The sequence below is a fragment of the Talpa europaea genome (assembly GCF_964194135.1).
Source record: "Talpa europaea genome assembly, chromosome: 1".
Lineage (NCBI taxonomy): Eukaryota > Metazoa > Chordata > Mammalia > Eulipotyphla > Talpidae > Talpa > Talpa europaea.
Window position 1 is genome coordinate 108,144,919 of NC_140073.1, and position 25,817 is coordinate 108,170,735.

The 25,817-nt window shown below is 34.8% G+C and overlaps 1 protein-coding gene across 1 annotated transcript; it reads left to right on the forward strand.

Moving 5' to 3' along the window:
• Positions 1–1,523: 1,523 nt before the first annotated feature.
• PPIG (peptidylprolyl isomerase G) lies at positions 1,524–23,744 on the forward strand. Its single transcript, XM_084246252.1, has 12 exons — positions 1,524–1,697; positions 1,790–1,864; positions 2,249–2,356; positions 2,992–3,036; positions 4,914–5,001; positions 6,318–6,347; positions 6,438–6,577; positions 15,149–15,362; positions 16,025–16,186; positions 17,133–17,220; positions 21,909–22,045; positions 22,224–23,744. Exons 1-12 carry the CDS (start codon positions 1,637–1,639, stop codon positions 23,329–23,331), a joined length of 2,256 nt encoding a protein of 751 aa, XP_084102378.1. The 5' UTR covers positions 1,524–1,636; the 3' UTR covers positions 23,332–23,744.
• Positions 23,745–25,817: the final 2,073 nt, after the last annotated feature.

The following is a 25,817-nucleotide window of genomic DNA, read 5'->3' on the forward strand; positions in this document are numbered from 1 at the left end:
CTGTAACAAATGTAATAATGATGAAAAGCTTTGAAATATTGTGACAATTGCAAAAGTGATAGACATGAAGTAAGCATATGCTATTGGAAAAAAACGGTGATGTTGAACTTGTTTGAATCAGGACTCCCACAGACCTTCAATTTGAAGGAAAAAAAGAGCCATGTAATATATATGAAGCACAATTTAAAAAAGCATAAAATGGGATATGCCTGTAAAACTTAATGTGACAAACATGACAAGGTAATAAAATTGCTAGGTTTTTGTTTGCTTCATTTTCAAGAAGTCAATATCCGTAGTCTAGTGGAAAATTGAGAGGTAATTTTTGCTTTGTATTGTGTGAGACAAATTCTAGTATACATCTGTTAGCAATAAAAACCAGAGGAAGTTATTTTAAAAAAGTATACCCCCCATTTTCCATGCAATGATGCCAAAAGTAAATACACCTTGTGTTGAATTCAAATGCAAAATAATCTTTATGTAATCCCTGATTCTCATAATCTATATGAAACAATTGAACAAATACATATAATTTACTGTTTTTGCTTTTATTGTGTGAAATTAATAAAAGGTGATGATAGATAATGGATCGACATGAGAAAATTGTGTAGAACTGAATACACACTAATGAGGTACAAAGCTGAAAAAATGTGAATACAGTAAGTGTATCAGCATTTATAGGCTTTTGTAGCACAATTGTCACAATACAGTTTTGTACATTGTTACCGTTGGGGGAAACTGTCTAAAATGCATATTCTGTATCTCTTATTTTCTATACATGCATGTGAATCTACAATTAAAAATTGATAAGAGGCGGAATCTGTTCAGTATAGAGTATAGACCTTTCAGAGCTTCACAGGAAATAAGTATGCATCGTTGAAATGTGACCGTTTCAGAAAAACACATATATTTCTGAAGAGTTGAAATTGATATAGTCTGATGTGTGAGTGCTCTTCTCTTTATCGTTCTCTACCCAAGTATTACAATTCAAGTATTTTAAGGTCTTAAAGTAAATGCCTTATTAAAAGACTGGGTTAAATAATAGCTGTCTGCTATGTAGAGAAAACTTACAGCATCTCACAGGGTGTATACACTAGTGTATCAGCAGCTTCATGTGTAAACGTAAAGTTGTGTTTTTACTCAGAATGTAAATCTACCGTATTTCATTATTAAATAGCCCACTATCTTTCTCTACAATTTGTCTTCGGTACCTTTTAGGAATTTGAATACACCATTTTAATCAAAATTGTCATTTTCATTTTCCAGGAGGAGATTAGATCAATTTGCCCTTGATTTTTTTTTTTTTCTCTTTTTAAGGATAATCTGCCTGTTGCATTTATAGCTATACAGAATTAATATAATTTTATGTTTGGCTGGGCAATCAATATGTAGTTCATAAAATAGAAATTTTGTTATGATAATGGCTAAGCCTTTTCTTTTACATCCATATTATTTGCCTCACAATGTAATCTAACTCTAAAAAGAATATTAATCTATGTGAGTTATAGAAGTAAATATCAGAATAAATTCAAGCTGTTTATACTCTACAATTTTTCCCTCAGAAGTTCATAAGAAATCTTTGCTGTTTAGTTTGTTTGCCTGAAATTATATTTTACTCATAGATTGAAGTATTGGAGCCATGGGAATAAAAGTTCAGCGTCCTCGATGTTTTTTTGACATCGCCATTAATAATCAACCTGGTAAGAAAATTAATGTTCCTATAAAAACTTACAAATAATATTTAATACTTTAAATTAGTAAGGAAGTTTAAACCAACCATCTTCTTTTTCAGCTGGAAGAGTTGTCTTTGAATTATTTTCTGATGTATGCCCCAAAACTTGCGAGAACTTCCGTTGTCTTTGTACAGGTTTGTTGATATTTTCATTTGCCCAGATAGTATTATTTGACCATGACTACTTTAATTATTGATTTGTCATATTTTAGATTTGTGCATAGTACATAATCTAAACATGCAGATTATGTGACATTGACTAGCATGTGATAGTAGTTTTTAGAAATGTTAATTGTAATGGGATTTTATCTGAGATTGACTTCTCCAGGAATAACAAAGGTGATTTTCAATGAATTTTTAAAAACTTCATGGGAATGAAAATTCTGTAGTTTAAAGAAGTCTGTATATAGCTTAAGAAAGGTATATTTTATAGTTCAGAAGCTTTAATCATTGATTTGCTTAAAATTCTACTTTGTTTTCCTTTGTACTAAATGGCCTACTGATTTTGCTTCTCTGTAGGTGAAAAGGGGACAGGAAAATCAACTCAGAAACCATTACATTATAAAAGTTGTCTTTTTCACAGAGTTGTTAAAGACTTTATGGTTCAAGGTGGTGACTTCAGTGAAGGTAAGACTCTGATTCTCACTAAAGAAAATCATATATTTTCATTAAATATAGACCTCAAGGTTTGATAAGTCTGGAAGTGCTAGTTCACTTTTCTTCTCAGCTTATTTAGTCTTTTGTTAAACAATTAGAATTACTCATAGACGTAGACAAAAAAAAAAAAAAAGAACCACATATGAAGTAATTTCCCTGATGAACTAATTTTAGCAATTTGCTTCTGCGTATAAAGCAAATTACTATATTCACTATTCAGTGTGTTTGAGAGTCACAACTAGCAATCCTTACTACAGTACAGTTTTTACCTATGCTTATGGTAAAAGCATTGAAGCTCTTTTTAAAGATAATATGAAAAAAAGGTCACATTTTCTGTTAAAAGACCTGCATAATCGTCAATAGAATTTGAAAATTCTTTTTCCCATATACCTTAATAGGCTTTGAAACTTGCTAAGCACTGACTGTATCAAGGAAAAGTAATTTGGGATCTTGTCAGTATTGATTTTAATATCTTTTATGATTTACCATTTGAGCATTGTTGAATCAAAGTCATTCAAGTACTTTGTAAGAAACATTTTGCTTTGATAGGACTTCAAGGAGATACTGTCTTGAGAGTTCTGAGTCCATGTTTTTTTCATTCATAGGAAATGGAAGAGGAGGGGAATCTATTTATGGAGGATTTTTTGAAGGTAAAAATGTTTATATTTAACAACAACAAAAAAACAAAAAGAAAAAATGACAAATAACTAGGGGATTTGTTAAATAGATAATGCTAAATTCATACAATAGAATGCTGTGAAATACTTAAAAGCCATGTTTTCAAATCCTATTTAATTCTTTTTTTTTTAAGAGTTATTTATACAAGAACCGGGGTACAGGCCAGATTCGCAGGAGGGTGAGAGGATTCACCAGAGACAGAGAGGGGAACAGAACAGGCAGACTGACAAAATACACTGCTGAGGGGAGCAGTGGGCGCAGCAGGAGAGGTCTGCCACGCCATGTGGGACCCTCACCGGCTGGCCAGGATCGAACTGGCACTCCAGAGGCTGTAGACAGCTTCACAGCGCTCTGCTCAACCGCCTGCCCCACCAGGGGAACCCCAAATCCTATTTAATTTTAAGGAAGGATTCCCACAATATAAAGTCAAGTGGAAACAAAAAGGATACTAGATTGCATTGATTAAAAATGTTTACTTTTGGGCCTCCCCGGTGGCGCAGCGGTTGAGCGCTGGGTTGCGAAACTGCGCGCGGCCTCTGCGGCGCCGGTTCAATCCCCGGCTGCTCCCCGGCCAACGGAGGAGGGTCCCACATGGCGCGCAGACCTCTCCTGCCGCCCGCTGCTCCCCTCAGCAGTGTACTTCGGTCCTTCTGCCTGCTCTGCTCCCCGCTCTGGCTCTGGTGAATTCTCTCACCCTCCCTCCCGCACTTCTGACTGTACCCAGTGCATGTATAAACAAAACAAGCAAACAAACCAGCAAACAAATAAATAAAGCATGCCTCTATTAAAAAAAAAAAAAAATGTTTACTTTTAAATTGTTTTCTATTTATTTGATTTTTCTTTGTTGAACATTAAGATTCATTAAACAGTATAGTAATGTTAGACTACTTTGAATCTAGAGGTTAATTTTCTTGTGAGAAATTTTATGAGATGGCCTTTTTATAAAAAAAAAAGTTGTTTTTTTTTTTTTAAACAACAGTAGTACATTATTTGGAAGATTTAAATGAATTATGTAATAAACACGTAGAGTTGTAGTATCAGAATAGGATCCCCATGGCATGATCTTAATCTTTATTAAGGAAATCAGTTGTGTTTCATAGTAACAGTGTCCTCTAAATATTTTAGTAGGGTTTTTTTTTAAGATTTCAAACAATTTCTTTGATGTTCTAAAATTTGCTATAATGGTTTTCTCAAATGAGATTTCTCTGGGATTTTTTTTTTACTAATGTGAGGATCATTTGAAATACTCTGTTAGTGTAGAAATTATTTAGTATTTTCCATCTTTCACTTTGGGGATTCAGTGAACTTTTGCTTCATATTCCACATGTTTTGTTTTCATATTTGAGTCCAGAATTGGAGGGCAAGCTGCTCTTTGCAAAAAGTGATGCTTATGGCATCATTGAGTTAATGAGTGCCTTTTTGTGCTCTGAAATGAAAAAGGAATCCTGTCTGGATTCATTCTTTTTGCGGCCGGGGAACGAACCAACGCTGCAGAGGTTGCGGGAAGCCTCGCAGGCCAGCGCTCAACTGCTGCGCCACCAGGGGAGGCCCGTCATTCTTGTTCTTTTTAAAGAACATTTCGTTTCTTGTTTAAATAAGCAAAAAAAATTAGGTTGTCTTTTTCAAAAAATGTAAAGGAGAAATGTAAACAGAAGGGAAGTTGATGCAGTATTTGGGTTTTATAGAGCAAGGGAAACTATAAAGGGGTTTGTTAATAGTTGATGCTCCTTTTGTAATTTGACTTATTTAAATTTTGTCTGCCATTAAAGAACACAAGGTATGAAGGACAGAAAATGAAAGTTTTGGTGGTTATGTCTATAATGTAAATTAGAACTTTGCTTCTCTATAGATGAGAGTTTTGCTGTTAAACACAACAAAGAATTTCTCTTGTCAATGGCCAACAGAGGGAAGGATACAAATGGTTCACAGTTTTTCATGTAAGTATTTATTACCTGTTGATTGTTAGTGTTCCATTTCTCTCTGTGCCTGCCTGGCATTGATCACTAATAAGTAAGAAGGATCCATAAGAGGAATTCTTGAGGAGAATTCTTTTTTTTTTTTTTTTTTTTTAAAGATTATTTATTTATACAAGCACTGGGTAGTCAGAAGCGCGGGAGGGTAAGAGAATTAGCCAGAGCGGGGAACAGAACAGGTAGACCGACGAAATACACTGCTGAGGGGAGCAGCGGGCGCGGCAGGAGAGGTCTGCGTGCCATGTGAGACCCTCACCTGCGCTGCAGAAGCTGCAGGCAGCTTTGCAGCCCAGCGCTCAACCACTGCGCCACCAGGGGAGGCCTGAAGAGGAGAATTCTTTAAGAAGAGAAAATTCTTCAAAGGGTAGTTAAACTGTGTTGTTCAAGTAAATGATAAAGACTTGTCTAGAGAACACAGGAGCCAGCTTGAAGGGGGTGGGGTTCCCATTGGCCAAATAAGACAATTTCATCATGAAAATAACTAATGATAGCATCGGATTAAGAAGTAAACTAGAAAATCACAAATCCATACAGATCTTTCTTCAATGTGATATTTACTTTATGTTAAGAGTAACGAACTCAAAAACCTACAGGTCTTAGGCAAATAACATAAGCAAGTAAAGCCTATTAGGACAGAAACTTAAACTATTGATCATTGTATTAAATAAGACAGGGACACTCAGTTATGACCATTGTCACTCCTTCAGGTTTTCAGAAGGGTCTGAAATCTAGATTTTTATGTAAAAGTATTCAAAATTTTAAATATTTACACCTCACTTAAAATTTTATAGACTCTATATGGCCCATTTCTATTCAGGTCCTATAGAACATGTGTGAGGTCCATCAAAATATGTCCCATGCTTTTAACTGTTTAAAATGTTAAGATAGAAAAACACAATTGATAAACACATAAATTGGTAGAATGGTTTGATAAACATGGTATTGCCCATGCGGTAAAGCATTATACAACCATAAATATTCAATAAAAACCCAGTCACATACAGGAAACATGGATGGATAGAAATAACACCAGTTTTAATAACATATAAGTTTTCAACAATGACTAGGTATTTATAATCAGAATAAGTTTTTTAAAATGTGGAAAACTTATTGCATTAATAGTACTTATGGTTAATATAGGTTTCTATTATGTTAAATTGGCATGATTTCTTTTTACAACTTTGTTTCCAATGCAGTTATTTTCTTTTCCTTTTTAGAGATGCTAACTTTGTTTTTCTCTGACTTTGTTTTTATTCTTCTATCTGATGACTTCCAAAAAGAACAACGAAACCAACTCCTCATTTAGATGGGTAAAGATTATTTTATTTACTTTGTTACCTGCTTTAAATTAATATTAAAATAAGAAACTTTTATTGAACCATTTTTACTTGATTCCTCAGGCATCATGTTGTTTTTGGGCAAGTGATTTCTGGTCAAGAAGTTGTAAGAGAAATAGAAAACCAGAAAACAGATGCAGCTAGCAAACCATTTGCTGAAGTGCGGATACTCAGTTGTGGGGAGCTAATTCCCAAATCTAAAGGTAACAACAAGTGAATATATCTGATAGTATTTACTGGTATTTTCTGATTCTTATGCATTGAAAACAAACATAAACTCTAAATAGTTAATGTGCATATGGATAAGAGGGGTTTGGTTTATTAAATATATTTTTTATTATACTTTATTGTACTTCATAATTAATTGCTTAAATTTTCCTTGTTTGGTAGTTATTTGTCTTTCTGCTTCCACTTTTTGTTGTTAAATTGTAGTTGTTTAAATAGCTTGGTAAATAAATACTCTTTAAGGAAAACAGATGCTTAGTTGTTGATGGCAAATGAAGACAAAAATATAGACTAGGAAATACTATAAATTATTTCCCCCTCAGGAACTGCTTCAATTCAGAAGCATCTCTTAGAACAGAAAATTTGAAGTTAACATGATTGATAGTTTCATATGATTTTATCTGAAATGGTAAGAACTTTGTTTTAAGTAATTATTTTAAGTCTTTATATTATACATAAAATATGTAATTGGTACCATGCATTACACAAGTAATGGAATGAGATTACCTGCAAAGCAGTAAAATGTTAACTGACTCTGGTCTTTCTATTTTGACTAGCTTAGGGAATAGTAATACCAATACTTGGTTTTTCATAGTTAACAAATATGAGAGTCATCTTCTCTGATCATTATAATAGCTCTGTGTAGTATTTCCCTCATTTTACAAATGAATAGAAGTGAGATTACATTATTTACTGCTTCAGGAAACCAGAGGGAAACCAGGAAACCATCACCCATGTTTGATGGCTCTACATCTAGAGCTTTTTTCATTGTGTGTTGCTAACTCATTAAAGTTTAAATGTCTTTAACTTAACCTTTCACAATTGGTCTAAGGTAGAACATTCTTTAACTCAAGTTTTAGATAAACTGATTTGCTCTGTAGCATTTAGAAATCATTTAGAAACATTTTGCTTTGTGTTAATTCAAAAGACCCAAGATAGGCATAAAGTTGGCTTATTTCTAGTTTTCTTTCTCTGCATTCTACTTTGATTCTGATTATTTAATTTTCTTCTCTGTTATATCAAATATATATTATGTTATCAGTTACAGGAATATGCTACAGCCCATAATAGGGCTACGGCTCATTTAATGTTAGTGTTCAGGAGTCTGACCATCTGTACTTATTTAAAAATAACATAGAATGTATGCCTTGTTTTGTGAAGACTCCTAAAGAATAAGGTGTTGATGATTATTTAAAAAAAAAAAAAAAGGACTAGGCATTAAGTCTCAGTGCTATCCCTTCGATGGCACTCTGCTGCAAAGTAGCCTGTTTTCGATTTCCAGCTAGGGAGCTAACCTACATGGCAGCAGACCTCTCCCATCTTGCCAGCTGCCCACCTTGGTGGTATATTTCAGTGGATCTGCCTACTATGCTCCCTAGTCTTGTCTCTGGTGAATCCTCTCGCCACCCTCTCCCCACACTTCTGGCCTATACTTTAGTTCTCCTATGCCAAAAAAAAAAAAAATCTTATAGTAGAGGAATCATTCTTTAAAAAAATAAAACTAGTAAGCAATAAAAGCAACATATATTAATATTTGTAAAGTTTAGATCCTACTCACTGATGTTTAGTTCTTTCCAGTGTTAGTACAATTGGAATATTTTGGTTTAAGGCTAAATTATTTCTTCCCACGTCGTCTAGGAAATCTTCATCTTTTATTCTCTACTTGACAAATTATTTTTTGTTTTGTGGTCTTTAGGGTCTCTTGTGTTAGGATCTATTCCCTGCTTATAAAAGTTAAGGGTGCTGTGTGGTTTATATATTCAGAATGATTGAGGTAATAACAAAGCTTACTTTTAAATCATAAACAGGTATCATGGCTTATCGATGATAATTTCTGTGTAAAGATTCTTTTGGTACTAGAAGGTCAGTGTTTGAATTAATTTGTAAAAGGATGAGGAAGTGAATGAATATCACTCTTTTATACTATTATGTCCTTATATAGTGTATTTTCACCCAAAGAAGTACATGCTAATTTTGCTTATGGCATTGTGGCCAGGAAGTTGTGCTGAAAGTTCATGTAGTATCTTAGTGCGCATTCCTTAAACTCATACTAAGCTAACATACCTTGCCTCTATCCATTTCAGCAGTTGGAGACATTTGTTCTCTTTCATTGTTTGCCTAGGAGTTCCTGAAAATGTTAGATGAGTTGTAAGCCATGCCTACTCTGCTCTGGATCACAGTGTGGAAAGAGGAAAAGAATTTTATGTTTAAGATCATAGAGTTTGACATCTGTTATCCTGTAGTCCATTGGTTGCCATTAGAACGTCGGTCAGAATGGATTTTTTCATGCATTGATGTAATAACTTCTTAGGTAAAGCTGTGTTTTACATCTAATTTATAAGTTTGATGGCCTCCTAATAAGAATTTTGAATTGGGAATAGTCAAAAAGCTTTGTTCAACACTGTGGTGTTCATCATCATATTTAAAACCATGTTTGAAAGATTTACACCTCAGTTTAAAAAAAAAAAGGAATAAATACAGAATCTTTTTTTTTTCTTTTTCTAACTTCCTGAAAGAAAACAAAAAGACTTCTGAAGAAATCTGACTGTCTGGGCCCCCCTGTATATGGTCTTGGTGAGTCTGGAGCAATCTTCTTGGGCTTTTCTCCCTTTGCTGTTGCAAGATTGAAAGTTCTGAGTTTTGTTCTGCTTTGTTTCTTGGTTTTGTGTGTGTGTGTGTGTGTGTGTGTGTGTGGCTATTTGAATGTGCCCGAGACAGATCAGAATTAAAGAGACTAACTTATTAGCAGATGCAGTGGTGGAACACTGGAGGCTAACAAAATCTGTTTTTCCTAGGGGCAGAGTAAATGATAGGCCCAGACAGTGAAACCACTACCTTGATTAAGGTATTTCTTGGTTTTTCAGGAGTTGGCTTCACTTAGGTCATGATGATCTTTTCAGAATTCACTGCAGTTGTTAAAGAGAGGTCTGTCTGCCTTGGCCATGCAGCAAGAGATGGGGCCACTGTTATATTACGAAGTAAACACAAATGTTGAGTTGTGGCAACATGGCAATAAATAGTACTGTGAGAAGTTTTGCAAATATGTGTTAGGGAACAGATTACCTGGCAATACAGAAAAAAAGAGTACAGTATAGGAAGCAGGTGGTGAATTTTGTACTATGGAGATAGTGGAGAAGAATTCTAGAAAGTCCTATCTCTTTGAACAGGATTCCGTTTCTGTGTTCTTATTCTGAAATTAAGAGCCATGATGAAGATCCTTTTACTGGAGAATAGTGGGCTGTTGATTTAGAAACTGTCTAGAGGAGGAGGAGTCCAAAAAGAGAATATCTAAAAAGGAGACCTATTTCAAGATTAGTTCTATTCTTTATTTCAAGTTTTACTTGATGAGGACCTCATTATAAAAGTTTCACATGAAATTCATTGGTATTAAAATCTATGTAAACCAGTCAGCAAGCAAATCCTAGATTTTTATGTAAAATGTCCTGGAGTTTGTTTTTTTAACCATAATATTATACAAGTGAAATCAACACTTGATTAGTAAGATTACGCCACGCATTCCTCCCTAATGTGGATTATATAGTATTTATCATGTTTGAGGTTTGCTTAGTTCTTGAATCTGTAGGTCTGTATTTTAGGCCAACTGTGAAATTTTCTGCCACTTTTTAAGAAACATTTTTCAACTTCACACTTTTTCTTCTGGGATTCTGATAACACAAATGTTTCTCCTTTTGTTGTTTATTATATTTTGTATTCCCGTGATATCCAGGTTGAGTCATTTCTGCTGGTCTACCTACTGGTTAACTGACTCTTTCCTATCATCTCTCTGGTATTGATAATGTTCAGTGAAGTTTTAGTTTGTTTATTGTTTTTTCCAGTTCTAAAATTCCCATGAGTATCTGGTATCTTCTTTGTTGAGACTTTCGCTTTCCTTTCTTTCAAAAGTGTTAATTACTCATTGATACTTTTTAAGATGACTTCTTTAACATCCATATCAATTCTAACCTCTGTTTTCTCAGTATTGGCATGTTTTAAATGCCTTTTCTCACTTCAAGTTGGTTGGTGATAATTATGTTTGTATCAAACATTTTAGGTATTATGGAATTCTAGATTTCGTTTATATTTTCTATATTAACAGACAGTCACTATTTAGGTTTAGTATGTAGTTACTGGTCTACTTTTGTGAACTCTGGTTTCACTGCTGCCCGTGGATACAAATTGAAAACCTGGATATAAACACTGTAGTTTAATCTCAAACCTTTTGCCATAATAGTTCTCATCAGTTTCACTTGAGGGTCTTCACATGACTTCATATTTCATATATGCAAAAAAATCTTTCCACCTCCCTTTTCTCGAAATTCTTATCACCTGCCATTGCAGGGGCGTAGGCATGGGGAGTCACTCTTGAGTCAAGCCTAGGTGTCTCGCTTTGTCTCCACTGACATCACTCTGGCAAGGGATGGGGCAGAAGCACTTCTTTCTATCACAAGGCAGTGGATTAGGTTAGGGTGGAGATAGAGGTAATCAAAAATCTAAGCTTCCTACTTTGTTTTTGCCGTTAGGGCCATGTGGGATGGCTTTTTCCCCCTCTGACATTTGCTTGTAGTAGAGAGGTATTGGTAACAAATTTTGCCCTGTGAAGCCATATTTTCCCAATGCTTTGGTGGGTGGGGAGGACATTTTAAAATTTGTGCCCATAGGCATTTCTGATTTGCATGTGAAGTCTAGGGTATATAATATGGGAGGCAAATTGAAAACCGTCATATAATATTCAAATACAGAGATCCCTGGCCATTCCGCCATCTTTCTTTCAGAGTCTTACTTTTGTTTTTCTTTTCTTTTGTATTTTATCTGGCATTTCTGCTTATACTTAGGAGGGTAGGGAGATAATACTATTCTCTTGTTCAGAATTGCTCGATTTCTTTCTTCAAACTTTTCACCTATGTGAAAAACCTTCTCCCTTTTATATCTAAAATTTACTCGCCCTTAAATTATACCCATAAAACTATTGGTGCTTTGATGGGTGTAGTGGCATACATCTGAGGAAGTGTGATCCTCTGCCTCTGATCACATACAATGTTGTAAAAACTGTTGCCACAATTAAAGAAAAATTAATTGTACACATAAAGAACTTTTTGCAATGCTTATTATTAGCACTTTGCAAGTTCTCTACAGAACTACTTCCCCACTACTTTTTCTACCCCTGTTAGATTCTAATATAGTCAGATCAGCTATATTGCTTGCTTTGAAAATGTGCAGTTTGTTCCCATTGAACAGCTGCATGGGAATACATAAAAATCTTTTCATTTTTTAAGATTTATTTATGCATTGAAGACTTGTGATGTAGGCTGAGGCGGGAGTGGGGGTCAGGGAGGATTCACCAGAGACAGAGTGGGGGAGCAGAACAGGCAGATCCGCTGAAATACACTACTAAGGGGAATAGAGGGTGAGACAGGAGAAGGTCTGCTGTGCCATATGTGCACTAACTCAATGGCCATGGCCAGGGATCGAATTTAGGCCACTACAGTGATAGTGCTGAGACTTAACCCCTATGCCACCAGGGAGGCCCAGTACATAAAATGTTACATGCACATACATCAAAGATCTACTAAGCTGCCTCAGTACATCATTTGTGTTAGAAACTATACTTATGCGGGCCTCCTGGTGGTGCAGAGGGTTGAGCACTGTGCTGTGAGGCTGTCCACAGCCTCTGCAGCGAGGGTTCGATTCCTGGCTGGCCAGGGAGAAACCTACATGGCGGGGCAGAACTCTCCTGCCTTGCCCGCTGCTCCCCTTAGCAATGTCTTCGGTCTGCCTGCTCTGCTCCCCACTCTGTCTCTGGTAAATTCTCTCACCCTCCCGCACCTCTGGCCTGTACCCCAGTTCTTGTATAAGTAAATAAATAAATCTTTAAAATAAAAAAAGAAACTATACTTATGCACAATCTGCTGCTCAAACTTCCCATTTAATTTCAGATCACTTTATAGTAACTCACAAGCTATACCCCATATGACTTGAACATCTACCAGTCTCCGGGTTCTATTTCAAAGTAAGATGCCATATTTACTGTTTATATATATATGTATATATATTTTTTTTTTTTTTTTAAGATTTATTTATCCATACAAGAACTGGGGTACAGGCCAGAGCTGCGGGGAGTAAGAGGAATCACCAGAGAGTGGGGAACAGAACAGGCAGACTGACTGAAATACACTGCTGAGAGCAGTGAGCAAGGCAGGAGAGGTCTGCTGCGCCATGTGGGTAGCTCCTTGGCTGGCCAGGGATCAAACTCGCGCTGATCGCTTCACAGTGCTGTGCTTAACCCCTTTGTGCCACCAGTCCCATATTTCTTAACCATTTTTATATATTTAGCACTCTACTGCCATTTTTATTTCCTCTTTTATTTTTTAATGTGTCACAGGTGAAGTTGCTGAGTTTTGTGTCCCAGCTCCTTTCCCATAAGCCATGTGGTTTTTTATTTGCAATTTTTCATAGACCAGTGATTTATAGGAACACATAAGTTGTATAATAACAGAACTATAATTCCCCTAAACCTTTCTACTTAACTCTTTTCTCATTAACCATATTCACTTCTAAAACTCTTTATAAAGGGTCTTCTGTAAAATTTGTTGCTTAATTTTTTATTTTCTGAGCTTTATCTGTATAATGTTCAGTTAAACATAATTGTTGACTCTAGGAAGATAAAAATGACAGTATGCCTAAGTCATAATTTAGGTGAACACAGATTTTGAAGTTCATGCTTACTGCAGTCTATTGGAATTGATATTATTATGCCTCTGTTTTTGTTCATCTTTTTACTTTTCTATCCTTTAACTGTCAATTCTTTCTTCATTTTTTTTTTTCTGGTTCATTGGAAAAGGACAACTAAATTAAATTTCACTCATAGAATGGTATTGACAAACATCAAAAGAAGAAAATTTTTTCAATCTTGGAACTTTCTAAGCTCTCTTCTAAGACTTTGTTCCTAAAATAGTTTATTTCTTTTTATGGTTGATATCATCTTACACTCAAGTGGATAATATTACTGTAGAAGCAGTTACAAATCTTGCTTTTACATTGTGATCTCAGTTTTTTTAGTCACATTCATTATGAATGTATTTTCTCCCTTTGATTTCTTTATAGGTGTGATTTTCCTCCCTCTCTGCAATCCCTCAGGTTTTTAGTATGTATAAGTAGATTTTTCAATTTATACATGTTTGTGTACCCACTCTGCATTACTAGTTACAATGGTCTTTGGTTTCAGATTAACATTTGCACATGTCAGACAAGTGAGGCTCTACCCAGCACTAAATTTACTTTACGAAGTGATTCAGGACAGAAAAGAGCACAAGTTATGTCCAGATAGAGCGTGCATTAAGTTGTAGGTATCTCACTCTTGATGTGTTCCTGGTCCTGAGGTGAGGAAGTACTGCCATAGTTCAGTGAAGCTGTTAACCTCTGGGATCCATTCAGCTTTTAAGTCTGGTATGGTTTAAATTATAGTGCCTTTTATATTGGTCAGTTCTATCTATACTTAATCTTCCCCCAATTTCAGTTTTATTATACCCTGGTTGACTTCACTTATTTATGTTAATTATATAATCTCTAAAGCATATAAATTTTTGGGTCCCTTTTATAATTTTGGGTCACTTTTTTAGGGCCTCCCCGGTGGCGCAGCGGTTGAGCGCTGGGTTGCGAAGCTGCCTGCGGCCTCCGCGGCGCCGGTTCGATCCCCGGCTGCTCCCCGGCCACCTGAGGAGGGTCCCACATGGTGCGCAGACCTCTCCTGCCGCCCGCTGCTCCCCTCAGCAGTGTACTTCGGTCCTTCTGCCTGCTCTGCTCCCCGCTCTGGCTCTGGTGAATTCTCTCACCCTCCCGCGCTTCTGACTGTACCCAGTGCTTGTATAAAAACAGAACAAACAAATAAATAAATAAACATGCCTCTTAAAAAAAAAAAAAAGAAATATAATTTTGGGTCACTTTTTTAACACAAAATAAAGTTTCTATTTGAAATTACTTTTTTTGTATAGACTTCAAAACATATTACTAATCATTGGCAAGTGGCTACCTTGTGCTATAAGTCTGTGCTCAATTCAAGCTTAACTTAATCATTAGAGGAATGATTAGACATTGAAACATAAGTCCATGCCAAGGGAATCATGTTTTTTATCTTTCCACATTAATGGAAAGTATTTCGTCTGTAATTTCTCTGGTCTACCTCCCATCGTTATGTAAGAGAAAAGGTAAAAGAAAAAAAAATACAGATCACTTAACAATTTGTGACTCTTAAATATTATTCTTGTAGTCGTAAAAACCTTTGTTATTCAGATATTTCATAAAATTAACTTAGTTTAGTGTTAGACTTAACCTGTTAAATTTACACATTTTTTTTGGCTTAATAGATAAAACTTTGATCCATGAATTTAGAGGTCTGGATTCTAATCCACACTCTTGCCTTGTACCCCAAGTTCATACCTGGGTGAGCTTAATAAGTATTAAATGTTGGACTTTAAATCTGCAGAAGATCTGAATTTTCACTTTAAAAATTTGTCTCAATAGTGTGAACCAAACATTTTTGTTTTTTATCAAAGCTAAGAAAGAAGAAAGGAAAAGACATAAATCTTCATCATCATCATCTTCATCATCTAGTGACTCAGATAGCTCAAGTGATTCTCAGTCTTCTTCTGATTCTTCTGATTCTGAAAGTGCTTCTGAAGAGAAATCAAAAAAAAGAAAAAAGAAACATAGGAAGAATTCCCGAAAACACAAGAAAGAAAAGAAGAAGCGAAAGAAAAGCAAGAAAAGGTCTTAATTTCACTTTTATATTACTAACTTTATATTCTGTTTCCCTTCTATTTATAAATAAATATATTTGGATTTTGAATCTGTTATATGGGAACATTAAGAGTTATAAGTACTACTTTACAGCATGAACTGCAGGACTATTTTAATATTCTACAATTTGTAGATTATATTGGGGCGGATATTTATTATCATTTTCAACAAAATTGTTGTTTTGTCTGTACTCAGTGAAATGATACTATTGGTTTTATAGATTTGTATTTTGTGGGAGGGTTATAGGATCGTGAAAATTATAGGAAACCAGTTGTTTTTCTTATTTTCTCTCTTGTTTTTTATTTCCTTTATTTCTTTGCTTCCACATCAGCATATGTCTATTCCATTTTGTCTGAAGTAATATATCACATGGACTATTAATTTTTAGATCTATTTTATTGGAAAATATTTTTTGAGAATGTGATAATGGAATCAATTGGATTGGTTTTTCGGTTTGGTTAATTTGTCAGAGGAAGGGAGATTTTTCCCATGTAATCACATTTAGGAGGGTAAGGGATACGAAGATGGTCTATGTACTGTGACATATATAAAGGAAAGAAATAACAGTTGGAAATTGGGCATTGGTGATACATAATAACCAAATAGAATTTGTTTTGTGTATTTCTGTTAAGTGCATCCAGTGAAAGTGAGGCTGAAAATCTTGAGGCACAGCCCCAGTCTACTGTTCGTCCAGAAGAGATCCCTCCTGTACCTGAAAATAGATTCCTAATGAGAAAAAGTCCTCCTAAAGCTGATGAAAAAGAAAGGAAAAACAGAGAGCGAGAGCGAGAATGGTACGTGAGTGTGCATGTCTTGTAGTGTGCCCTATACTGTTTTTACCCCAGACTTGTCTTATTTTTTAAAAAGTTTTTACTTATTTTACTCAAGATTTAATTGGTGATTTTCCCCCAAGATTAAAATCATCTTTTGTAGGATAAAATTAGCAAAGCTCCTTTTTTTGCTAACCAAATAGCTAAGAAATAATTGACATAATTCAGATTTTAAATTACTTTTCAAAAAAAATATGCACTACCAATGCCAAAAAAAATTGTCAAATGACATTCTAAATTTCATTTAAAGTGAGATTGGTATCTTACTGACTTACTTGTATACGTTAAATTACTTACATGGATATTGTTAATGTGAACAGTAAATAGTAACTCATTATTTGAATGCAAATGTTTTCCATTTTTTGTTAAAACCTGATAAAAATATTTTGCTAATTCAGGCCATCTTGTTGCTGCTTAATTCATATTAATTGCATGTCTGTATACTTTTATTACCAATGAAAAACTGCATTTATAGGATAGTAAGGCACCTTGGAATAAGTTTCAAAAATTGCTCTCTTGTCAACATACCGCCTGCCTTGAGCTTTTTTCTATGTTGATTTTCCTTAGCACCATCAATTAACTTCATTTAGTAATGATTGTGTAAAGTGTTTCTTAACAGGACACAATGGGTGTGGTGATGGGAAATAGTCCTTCATTCTTACACAATATAAGATTTTAGCATTCCTAACTCAGGAACCACAAACACCAATAGCACCCTCTACTCATTGACAATTGAAAAAAAATATTCCCATACTTTTCCAGATACCTACTAAGAATTGATAATATTCCTATTAAGAACCACTGATTTTATATCAAAGACTTTATGTTCCTCAGTTTGGATAAGTAAAGCTTACTCTCCAGATTCACTTTATAAAATAATGTGTTTTAATTTAAACTTGCTTTTTCCTAGTAATCCACCTAACTCCCAACCTGCTTCATACCAGAGACGACTTTTAGTTACTAGGTCTGGCAGAAAAATTAAAGGAAGAGGACCAAGGGTAGGTGATAATCGTTCCAGAAATCTTAATAGTTTTGCATTTATCTTAAATCATTGTAGTTTTTATTAAATATTGTTTTACTTATAAATACCTAAAATTTAGAGTAGATGTTACTGTTGAATTATATTTTCTGTTTTTATAGTAACTTACTTGTGTTGGTATTTCCAAACTGAAAGTTTGTGGGATATTAATGGATTTAATGGATATTAATGGTAAAATCCATTAATATCCATGTATATGGTGAAATGGGAGCTTGAGGTCTATTGTGGGTCTGCTGGTGATTATATCTCTACTTTTGTTACAAACCAGTAAATGAAAATTGACCCTATTCTTATGTTTCATTCTTCCTCTTTAGTAGATTCTCTCTTTAAGAATTTAAATATCTTCGTTTTCAAAACTCTTTAATAGGCTATACTTCTTATGTCAATTCCTCACTTTTGTTCATTTCTCAACCATTTCATTTTACCTTCTGCCATTCACTTAAAGCTGTACTTCCTATATCGTCAGTTGCAGATCACAAAATCCAATGGATCCTTTGTTTTTGTCTTATTTAATTTCTCTCTTTATAATATTCTTTCCTCTATGCTTCCATTATATTTTTTTCATATCCCCTTTGGTCAGTCTCTCTTGAATTTCCAAGGAAGACTAGCTGATAACCTACCTAACCTTTAAATATGGTTCTAAATAAACCTTTAAATATCAGGTTCTAACTCTTTTCAACCTAGTTATGCTTCTTTTGCAATTTCATTACTCCCAAGGCTTGAGTGACTACATGTAAGCTGATAAATATCAAATTTTCTGCTCTTCTGTCCCCAAAGGCTCATTCGAGCCTTTAATCACCTAATAGACATGTCATACTCAGGATAAATATGGTGTTGAGCCTAAACACATCCCCTTCACACCTGCTCTTCCTTTAGCTTCCTGATCTCAGTTACAGACACCATCACCTATGCAGATACAAAATCTGAACTGACTCTGAGAATCATTTTCTTTTCCCCCATTCCTTCCTGTCATATATCTTACTTATCATGATATTGTCAGTTCTTTTGAAGCTCCACTTTTACCATCTTAATTCAATTGCTTCCGTTTTTTGAAGCTCCACTTTTACCATCTTAATTCAATTAATCGTTTTCTCTGAGTTATAACCTAACTCTTATGGTAACCTAACTCTTATGGTAGATCTTCAATTTTTATGTCTTAGGACCTCTTTAAACTCTGAAAAATTATAGAGGATTGGGCCTCCCCAGTGGTGCAGCGGGTTGAGCGCAGCGCTGTGAAGCTGTCAGCAGCCTCTGCAGCGCCAGTTCAATTCCCAGCTGGCCAGGGAGATTCCCACATGGTGAGGCATACCTCTCCTGTCACCCTCTTGCGCCTCTAGCCTGTACCCCTCATAGATCTTTTGAATTTTGCCGTCCCTACACAACACCTTTAAAAGCACTGACCTAATTTATCTAAACAGTATTCAGAATGGTCTTTTAAAAATTAAAATCTAACATGATAATATACATAATAAATCCTAAAGATTCCACTTAAAAACCATTGAAAACTATATCAATATGGTAAAATGGCGGCTACAAAATCAATATGCAATAGTGTGTGATACCTAGGAATAAACCTAACAATGGTGGTGAAAGACCTGTACAATGGAAAAACTAGAAGACATTACTCAAAGAATTGGAACACAAAGAAATGGAAAGATATTCCTTGGTTGTGGATTGGAATAATTAACATTGTTTAAATGGCCATCTTACACAAAACAGTATACATACTCAGTGCAATCCTAGTCATATTTTAATGGCATTCTTCAAGGAAATAGAGCAAACATTGCTGATGTTCACAAGGAACCACATAATACCCTGACAAAGCAACCTTGAAAAGAGAAAAATGGAGGTGTCACACTACCAGTTTTCAAAACTGTACTACATCGCTGCCATAACATAAAGTATAATATTGGAATAAAAATAGGCATATGGATCAGTGGAATGGAATTGAGAATCCAGAACTAAACCACACTTGTGTGGATGGTTAATTTACAACAAAGGAGCCAAGAACATACAGTAGAGAAAAGAAAGTCTCTTAAACAAATGGTGTTAGAAAAACTGGACTCTTGCATGTGACAGAATGAAAGTGTCTCACACCATACACACAATTAACTCAAAATGAATTAAAGACTTGAATGTAAGACCTGAAACCACGAACTACAAAAAAGAAAGCCTAGGGGCCTCCTTGGTGGCATAGGGGATTAAGCACAGCACTGTGAAGCTATCTGTAGACCTCTCCTGTTATGCCCTCTGCTCCCCACTCTGTCTCTGGTGTATCCTCTCACCCCTTGCACCTCTGGCATATACCTCAGTTCTTGTATGCATAAATCTGTAAAAAAAAAAAAAAAAGTGAATTTAAAAAAAAGGGGGAAAGAAAAACTAGGCAAAACTCTCCACAACATTGGCTTCAGTGATGTCTTTGGGATTTTGACTCTAAAGCAAGGGAAACGAAAGCAAAATTAAGCATATGGGACTATATCAAACTAAAAAACTTCTGCATAATGAAAAACTCATTAAAATGAAGACATCCTACTGAGTGGGGGAAAATATTTGCACATTGTACATCTGACAGAGCTAATATCAGAGATCTACAAACAACTCATACAATGCAATATAAAAACAACAGAGAATGCAATAAAAAATGGGCAGAGGACCTAAATATAAGTAGACCCTTCTCCAAAGAGGTTGTACAAATGGCCTGTAGGCACACAAAAATTGTTGAACATTACTTATCACCAGGGAAATGCAAATCAAAACTACAATGAGAACTATAATCTTCAGAATGGCTCATGCCAAAAAGTCAGAAACAGCATTTGTAATTGATAGTGAAAGAAGAATCCTCATATAATGGTGTTGGGCATATAGACTGGTCTAACTCCTATGGAAAACGGTATGGAGGTTCCTTAAAATACTAGCTATACCATGTGATCCAGCAATTCCTATCCAAGGTATATACCTGAATAATACAGAATTACTAATGCAAAGGGATATTATTCACTTACCTGTTTACTGCAGCAGTATTTATATCAGCCAAGTGATGGAAACAAATGCCTGTCAATAGAGCACAGAAGATGTGTATATATAGAATGGAACACTACTTAGCTATTAAGGAAAAGATGAATTCTTGCCATTTGCAACGACATGGATGGAACTGGAGGAGATTATGCTAAGTAAAATAAGGAGAAAGACATACCAGATGGTTTTACTCATGTGAAATATAAAGAAACAAAACTAAACCAAAACAGACCCTGGACATCTCACTGCAGAATTGCTTTTATCAGAACAGAAGATGGCAGATCAGGCACAGTGCGGAGGTGGGGGGGGACCTAATAGACTATGATGGAGGATTACTGGTGCATTGGTGGTGGACATGGTATGGTAACATCTGAAGAGGTGTGACCCTATTCCCCTAAGTCACATACAATATTGTAAACATTACCTCAAAAAAAAAAATTTAAAAAATTAATAATAAAAATATCTGAGTATGTCATTCCTGTCACTGATTTTAGGAAAAATCTAAAATTATCACCATGGCGGGCCTCCCTGGTGGCATAAGGGGTTAAGACGCAACCTATGAAGCTACCACAGCTGCTGCAGGATGAGTTCGATCCCCGGCCAGGGAGCAACCCACATGGTGCAACCCACAGACCTCTCCTGACTTGCCCGCTGCTCACCTCAGCAGTGTATTTCAGTCAGTCTGTCTGGTCTGTTCCCCACTCTGTCTCTGGTGGATCCTCTCACCCCCCACATCTCTGACCTGTACCCCAGTTCTTGTAGGCATAAATAAATAAATCTTGAAAAAAAATAAAATTATCACCATGTCTTATAAGATGTCACAAAATCTAGTCCTTGCTTATTACTTCATCAGTATTACCTAGTAGTACTATCCTTTGTAGTTTTTATCTTTAGCATACTAACCTGTCTTCGTATTTCCAAATGTGTTATGATTTCTTCTGGTCTCAGGGTCTTAAGGCCCTTTTAATACCTTTTTCTGACTCTTGCCTAAGTAACTCCTTATACATACTCTTTAGTTACCAGCTTTTAATTATTTAACTCCTCACACCTTTTCCCCAATCTACGTCACATCTCATTGTTAAATATAGAGCACATAATACTTCTCCTTTCTACACTTACTCTGATGCCTTTTATGCTTAATACTTATGATTCTGTTGTTCCTTTAGAATATAAGTTCCAAGAGAGCAAAATCAGATATGTCTTGGCTTAATGTTTCTTCAGTATGGTAGCGTAGTTGGCTATCTGAAGAGCTGAGTAAATAAGAGTTCAATATATAAGCATCCATTCATCAGCTTTCTTACAGTATGAGAAATGTGAAACTAAGGATACATACTTCCAAATTGGAACTTGACAACTGATAAGCATTACTGCAACTATTATGTACTCTAGCATCACTTAAATAGAACATGTCCCTCGATGGCTAGATTTTCTTTTGTTAATGTTTCTTATTTGGAACTTACAAACTAAGGTTGTTCTGCTTCATTGATTTTTCTGCCTGAAAATTAGAAAATTTAAATTAGAGAACAGAAATATTAGACATTTTACTTAAACATAGAACTAATAATTTGTAGCTGCTGTTAATAATGGTTTCACAGTTTTATGTTAATGTTTTCCCCTTTTTATTTTCTTAAGCGTTACCGAACTCCTTCCAGATCCAGGTCAAGGGATCGTTTCAGACGTAGTGAGACTCCTCCACATTGGAGGCAAGAGATGCAGAGAGCTCAAAGAATGAGGGTGTCAAGTGGTGAAAGATGGATCAAAGGGGATAAGTAAGATTTAACTTTATTATTTCAAATATAGTGTCAAGTACTTTGTTTTACTATGTTGTATATTATTTCAGTTGTTTCTGAATATCTTAACAACAATAGAATGTCATTTTAGCAAATAATTGACATTATTCTTTTCCTAATAAAATTTCCAAAATTCTTTTTTTCCTTTATTTTTTAGGAGTGAGTTAAATGAAGTGAAAGAAAATCAAAGAAGTCCAGTTAGAGTAAAAGAGAAAAAAATAACTGATCACAGGCATGTGTCTGAGAGTCCAAACAGAAAAAGTGAAAAGGAAAAGAGAGTTAAAGATCATAAATCTAACAGCAAAGAGAGAGATGTCAGAAGAAATTCAGAAAAAGATGATAAGTATAATAAAAACAAGATGAAGAAAAGGGCCAAATCTAAAAGTAGAAGTAAGAGCAAAGAGAAATCAAAGAGTAAGGAAAAAGATACAAAGCATAATAGACATGAAGATAAGAGGATGAGGTCCAGGAGTAAAGAAAGGGATCATGAGAGTATTAAAGAAAAAGAAAAATCTGATTCTAAAGGAAAAGATGAGGAAAGGAGTAGAAGTAAAGAGAAATCTAAACAGTTAGAGTCAAAAAGTAATGAGCATGATCATAATAAAAGTAAGGAAAAAGATAGACGTGCACAATCTAGGAGTAGAGAACGTGATATAACTAAAAGCAAGCACAGTTACAATAGTCGAACAAGGGAAAGAAGCAGAAGTAGGGACAGGAGCAGAAGAGTGAGATCTAGAAGCCACGACCGAGATCGCAGCAGAAGCAAGGAGTACCATAGATACAGAGAACAGGAGTACAGGAGAAGAGGAAGATCACGAAGCCGGGAGAGAAGAACACCAGGAAGATCAAGAAGTAAAGATAGGAGGAGGAGGAGGAGAGATTCACGAAGTTCAGAGAGAGAAGAAAGTGAAAGCAGAAACAAAGAAAGATATAGAAGCCAAGAAAGTAAGAGTTCACACAGAAAAGAAAATTCTGAGAGTGAGAAAAGAATGTACTCTAAAAATCGTGATCATAATAGCTCAAATAATGACAGGGGGAAGAAGGCTGACAGAGATCAAAGTCCATTCTCAAAAATAAAACAAAGTAGTCAGGACAATGAATTAAAGTTCTCCACGTCGAAAAATAAGGAAGATGAGAAGACCAGATCCTCAGTGGAAAAAGAAAACCAAAAATCAAAGGGTCAAGAAAATGACCATGTACACGATAAAAATAAAAAATTTGATCATGAATCAAGCCCTGGAACAGATGAAGACAAAAGTGGATGAGTGAGTTGTATAAACTTCTTGTTCCTATTCTGTCTCAAATTTTAAGTTTTAGAGACTTGCAATGAATCTCCTTTATGTTTTTTCCTCTTTTCATTGTTTTTGGGCTGTTTTATGTTTGTCTTTTTTTTTTTTTTTTTTTAACGTGGACTTCATTCTTTTGATAATCTGCAACCTGGATAATTTGTACTACTAAAGTTTTAATAAACTTGAAATGAGAAAAACACTTTGGTGTAATAGTGTGTGCTGTGTTTAACTGTTTCATGTATGCATTTTTGTGTTGCAACAATCAGCCAATAGCAGACATGCTATTCTGTGCCCTGATGGATGATCAGCCAGTTGGAAACAGCATAACTGATTGTTGTAATACATTGTTAAAAAAGATTGTGTTTTTCATGATTAAAGTAACCTTAGAAGCCACTAGGTAGAAGAAATCTTGTATAGATTTTGTGATTGCATTTGTTACAGAGGCTTGCAGCAGCAGCTTTTAATTATGCAGAAGCAGGATCCTAATAACTTGAGATCTTAAATCATCACTTTTGATTTGATAGTAATTTGTGTTTTAAAAATACATATTTAGTTATTTATATTGTACCTCATTTGTTATTCCTTCCGCCCATAACTTGTTTCATACTGGTATTTCTCCTGTTCAGATTAATTTTACTTTATAGTAAAATAGTTGAGTATTGTTTTTTGTTTTTTTCAGTTGAAGTACTGATTGAACTTGACTTGCTGTTATACAGCATTTGACAAGAACTATACCTTGGAAGATCAGACTATAAATCTCAATTTTGTGTTTGCTTTTGGTCTGAACAGATGAAACTTGCTTTGGGAGAACATTGTTTTATTATCATTACCCTTCTCTAAAATCAAAAATTACTTTTCTCACTAAAACATACCACTTGTGCAGGTCTTTAAGTTAGATAGATTCTAAAAAGTGTTACTATTCAAACATTAACTTCCAGGATTTCTCTCTCTTGGCCACTGACTATAGAGAGTTGAGTGTTAACTCTGCATGGTTTTGTTTTTCTTCTTAACTTGAGCTGACTTCTCTAATTCTCATAGCTGTGTGTTTCAAATGGCAAATAAATGCATCTTTTCTATATATGTATCACAATAGGCTGTAGCATGTTTATGACTCTAGTTTCTTTCTATTCAGGTGGCTTTTTACCATTACTGTTAACATTATTTTAACTTGGCATGTATAACATTATCACATAGAGTAGAAAGTTACAAAATTTGATAGCTTACAGAGTTAAACACTAAAGATACCCAAAGTCCATTTAGAATTTTGTGTGTTGTATATTGCTATTTTTGTGATGTGTGGCCTTTTATTCTGTAATTTCTCTTCTAAATAAAATATTGAATATCCAGCAAACACAAAACCTGCCTCATTTGAAAAGAGATTTCAGAATTTCAATTAATAGTAGCCTCTACAGTGTTTTGTACTTTAATATTTGTCAATATAGTGTCGACTCTTACTAAGGTAGTTTCTTGGTAAACCCAGTAGCTATTTAATGCTATTTGTGCTGAGCAAAGTAATGCTTAACATAATACTTCCCATTATTGATTAATACAGTAATGTTAGATTGGGCATTGTAGTAGCTGTTTGCAGAATGAACAGGGTTTTATTTTAAGATTGATTGGAGTATCTTGAAATAATATCCACAGTAAGTCTTTCCAAATTTTTTTCTGAATAATGAAAGTAATAGATGCATATTGTAATCCAATGTAATCAATTCCTTAGATTTTGACCACAAACCCACCTTGGGGATAAGTGAGTCTTGAGTGCCCAAGTTGTATAATCTGTTGTGTGTTTTAAGCTAGTTATTATTTAATCTCAAGTTCAGTGAACAGCTTTTTAAAAGTCTTTGTTAAAAATTATTTGAGCTTCAAGAAAGGTGCTATTTGAGAGGATTTGTAATAACAATGACATTTAAAAATTTTAAAACCATGTTAAGTAAAAATCCTTCTTTGTTGTCTGATCCCAGAGCTTTATCTACTAAGAATTAGAGATAAGCAACCATAGGTAGCAAAACTTGCTACTTTCTATATGTGGTGACTTCCTGTTTTGATTATCAAAAGAATAACTCCATGCTAAGCATAATTTATAGGCCTTTTAAAAAAAGCTTTGTGAGCTGTTTTTATAGTAGGACAGATGTGATGAAAAAATTGAGAGATGACAATCAGCTAGATTTTATTTTCAAAATATAAAGTACATTTAGAAAATGATTAAACAGCATTGACTGTACCTCAAATCTGCCTTTGCATCTAAATAGCACGTGGCTCTAAAGGTCCTTACATTACATTTTTAATAGTTGTGCCATCTTGTTACTTTGAGCATAATTATTTTTCTAAAAAGCAAATACTCTTCTCTGTGAAGTTGACGTTATAGTTACGTCTGAGCTTACAATTTACTTGCACATGTCTTTAACCTAAATTCCTCTTAAAGGTATTTCAATCCGTTTGTTTTTAATTGCTTGATTTGA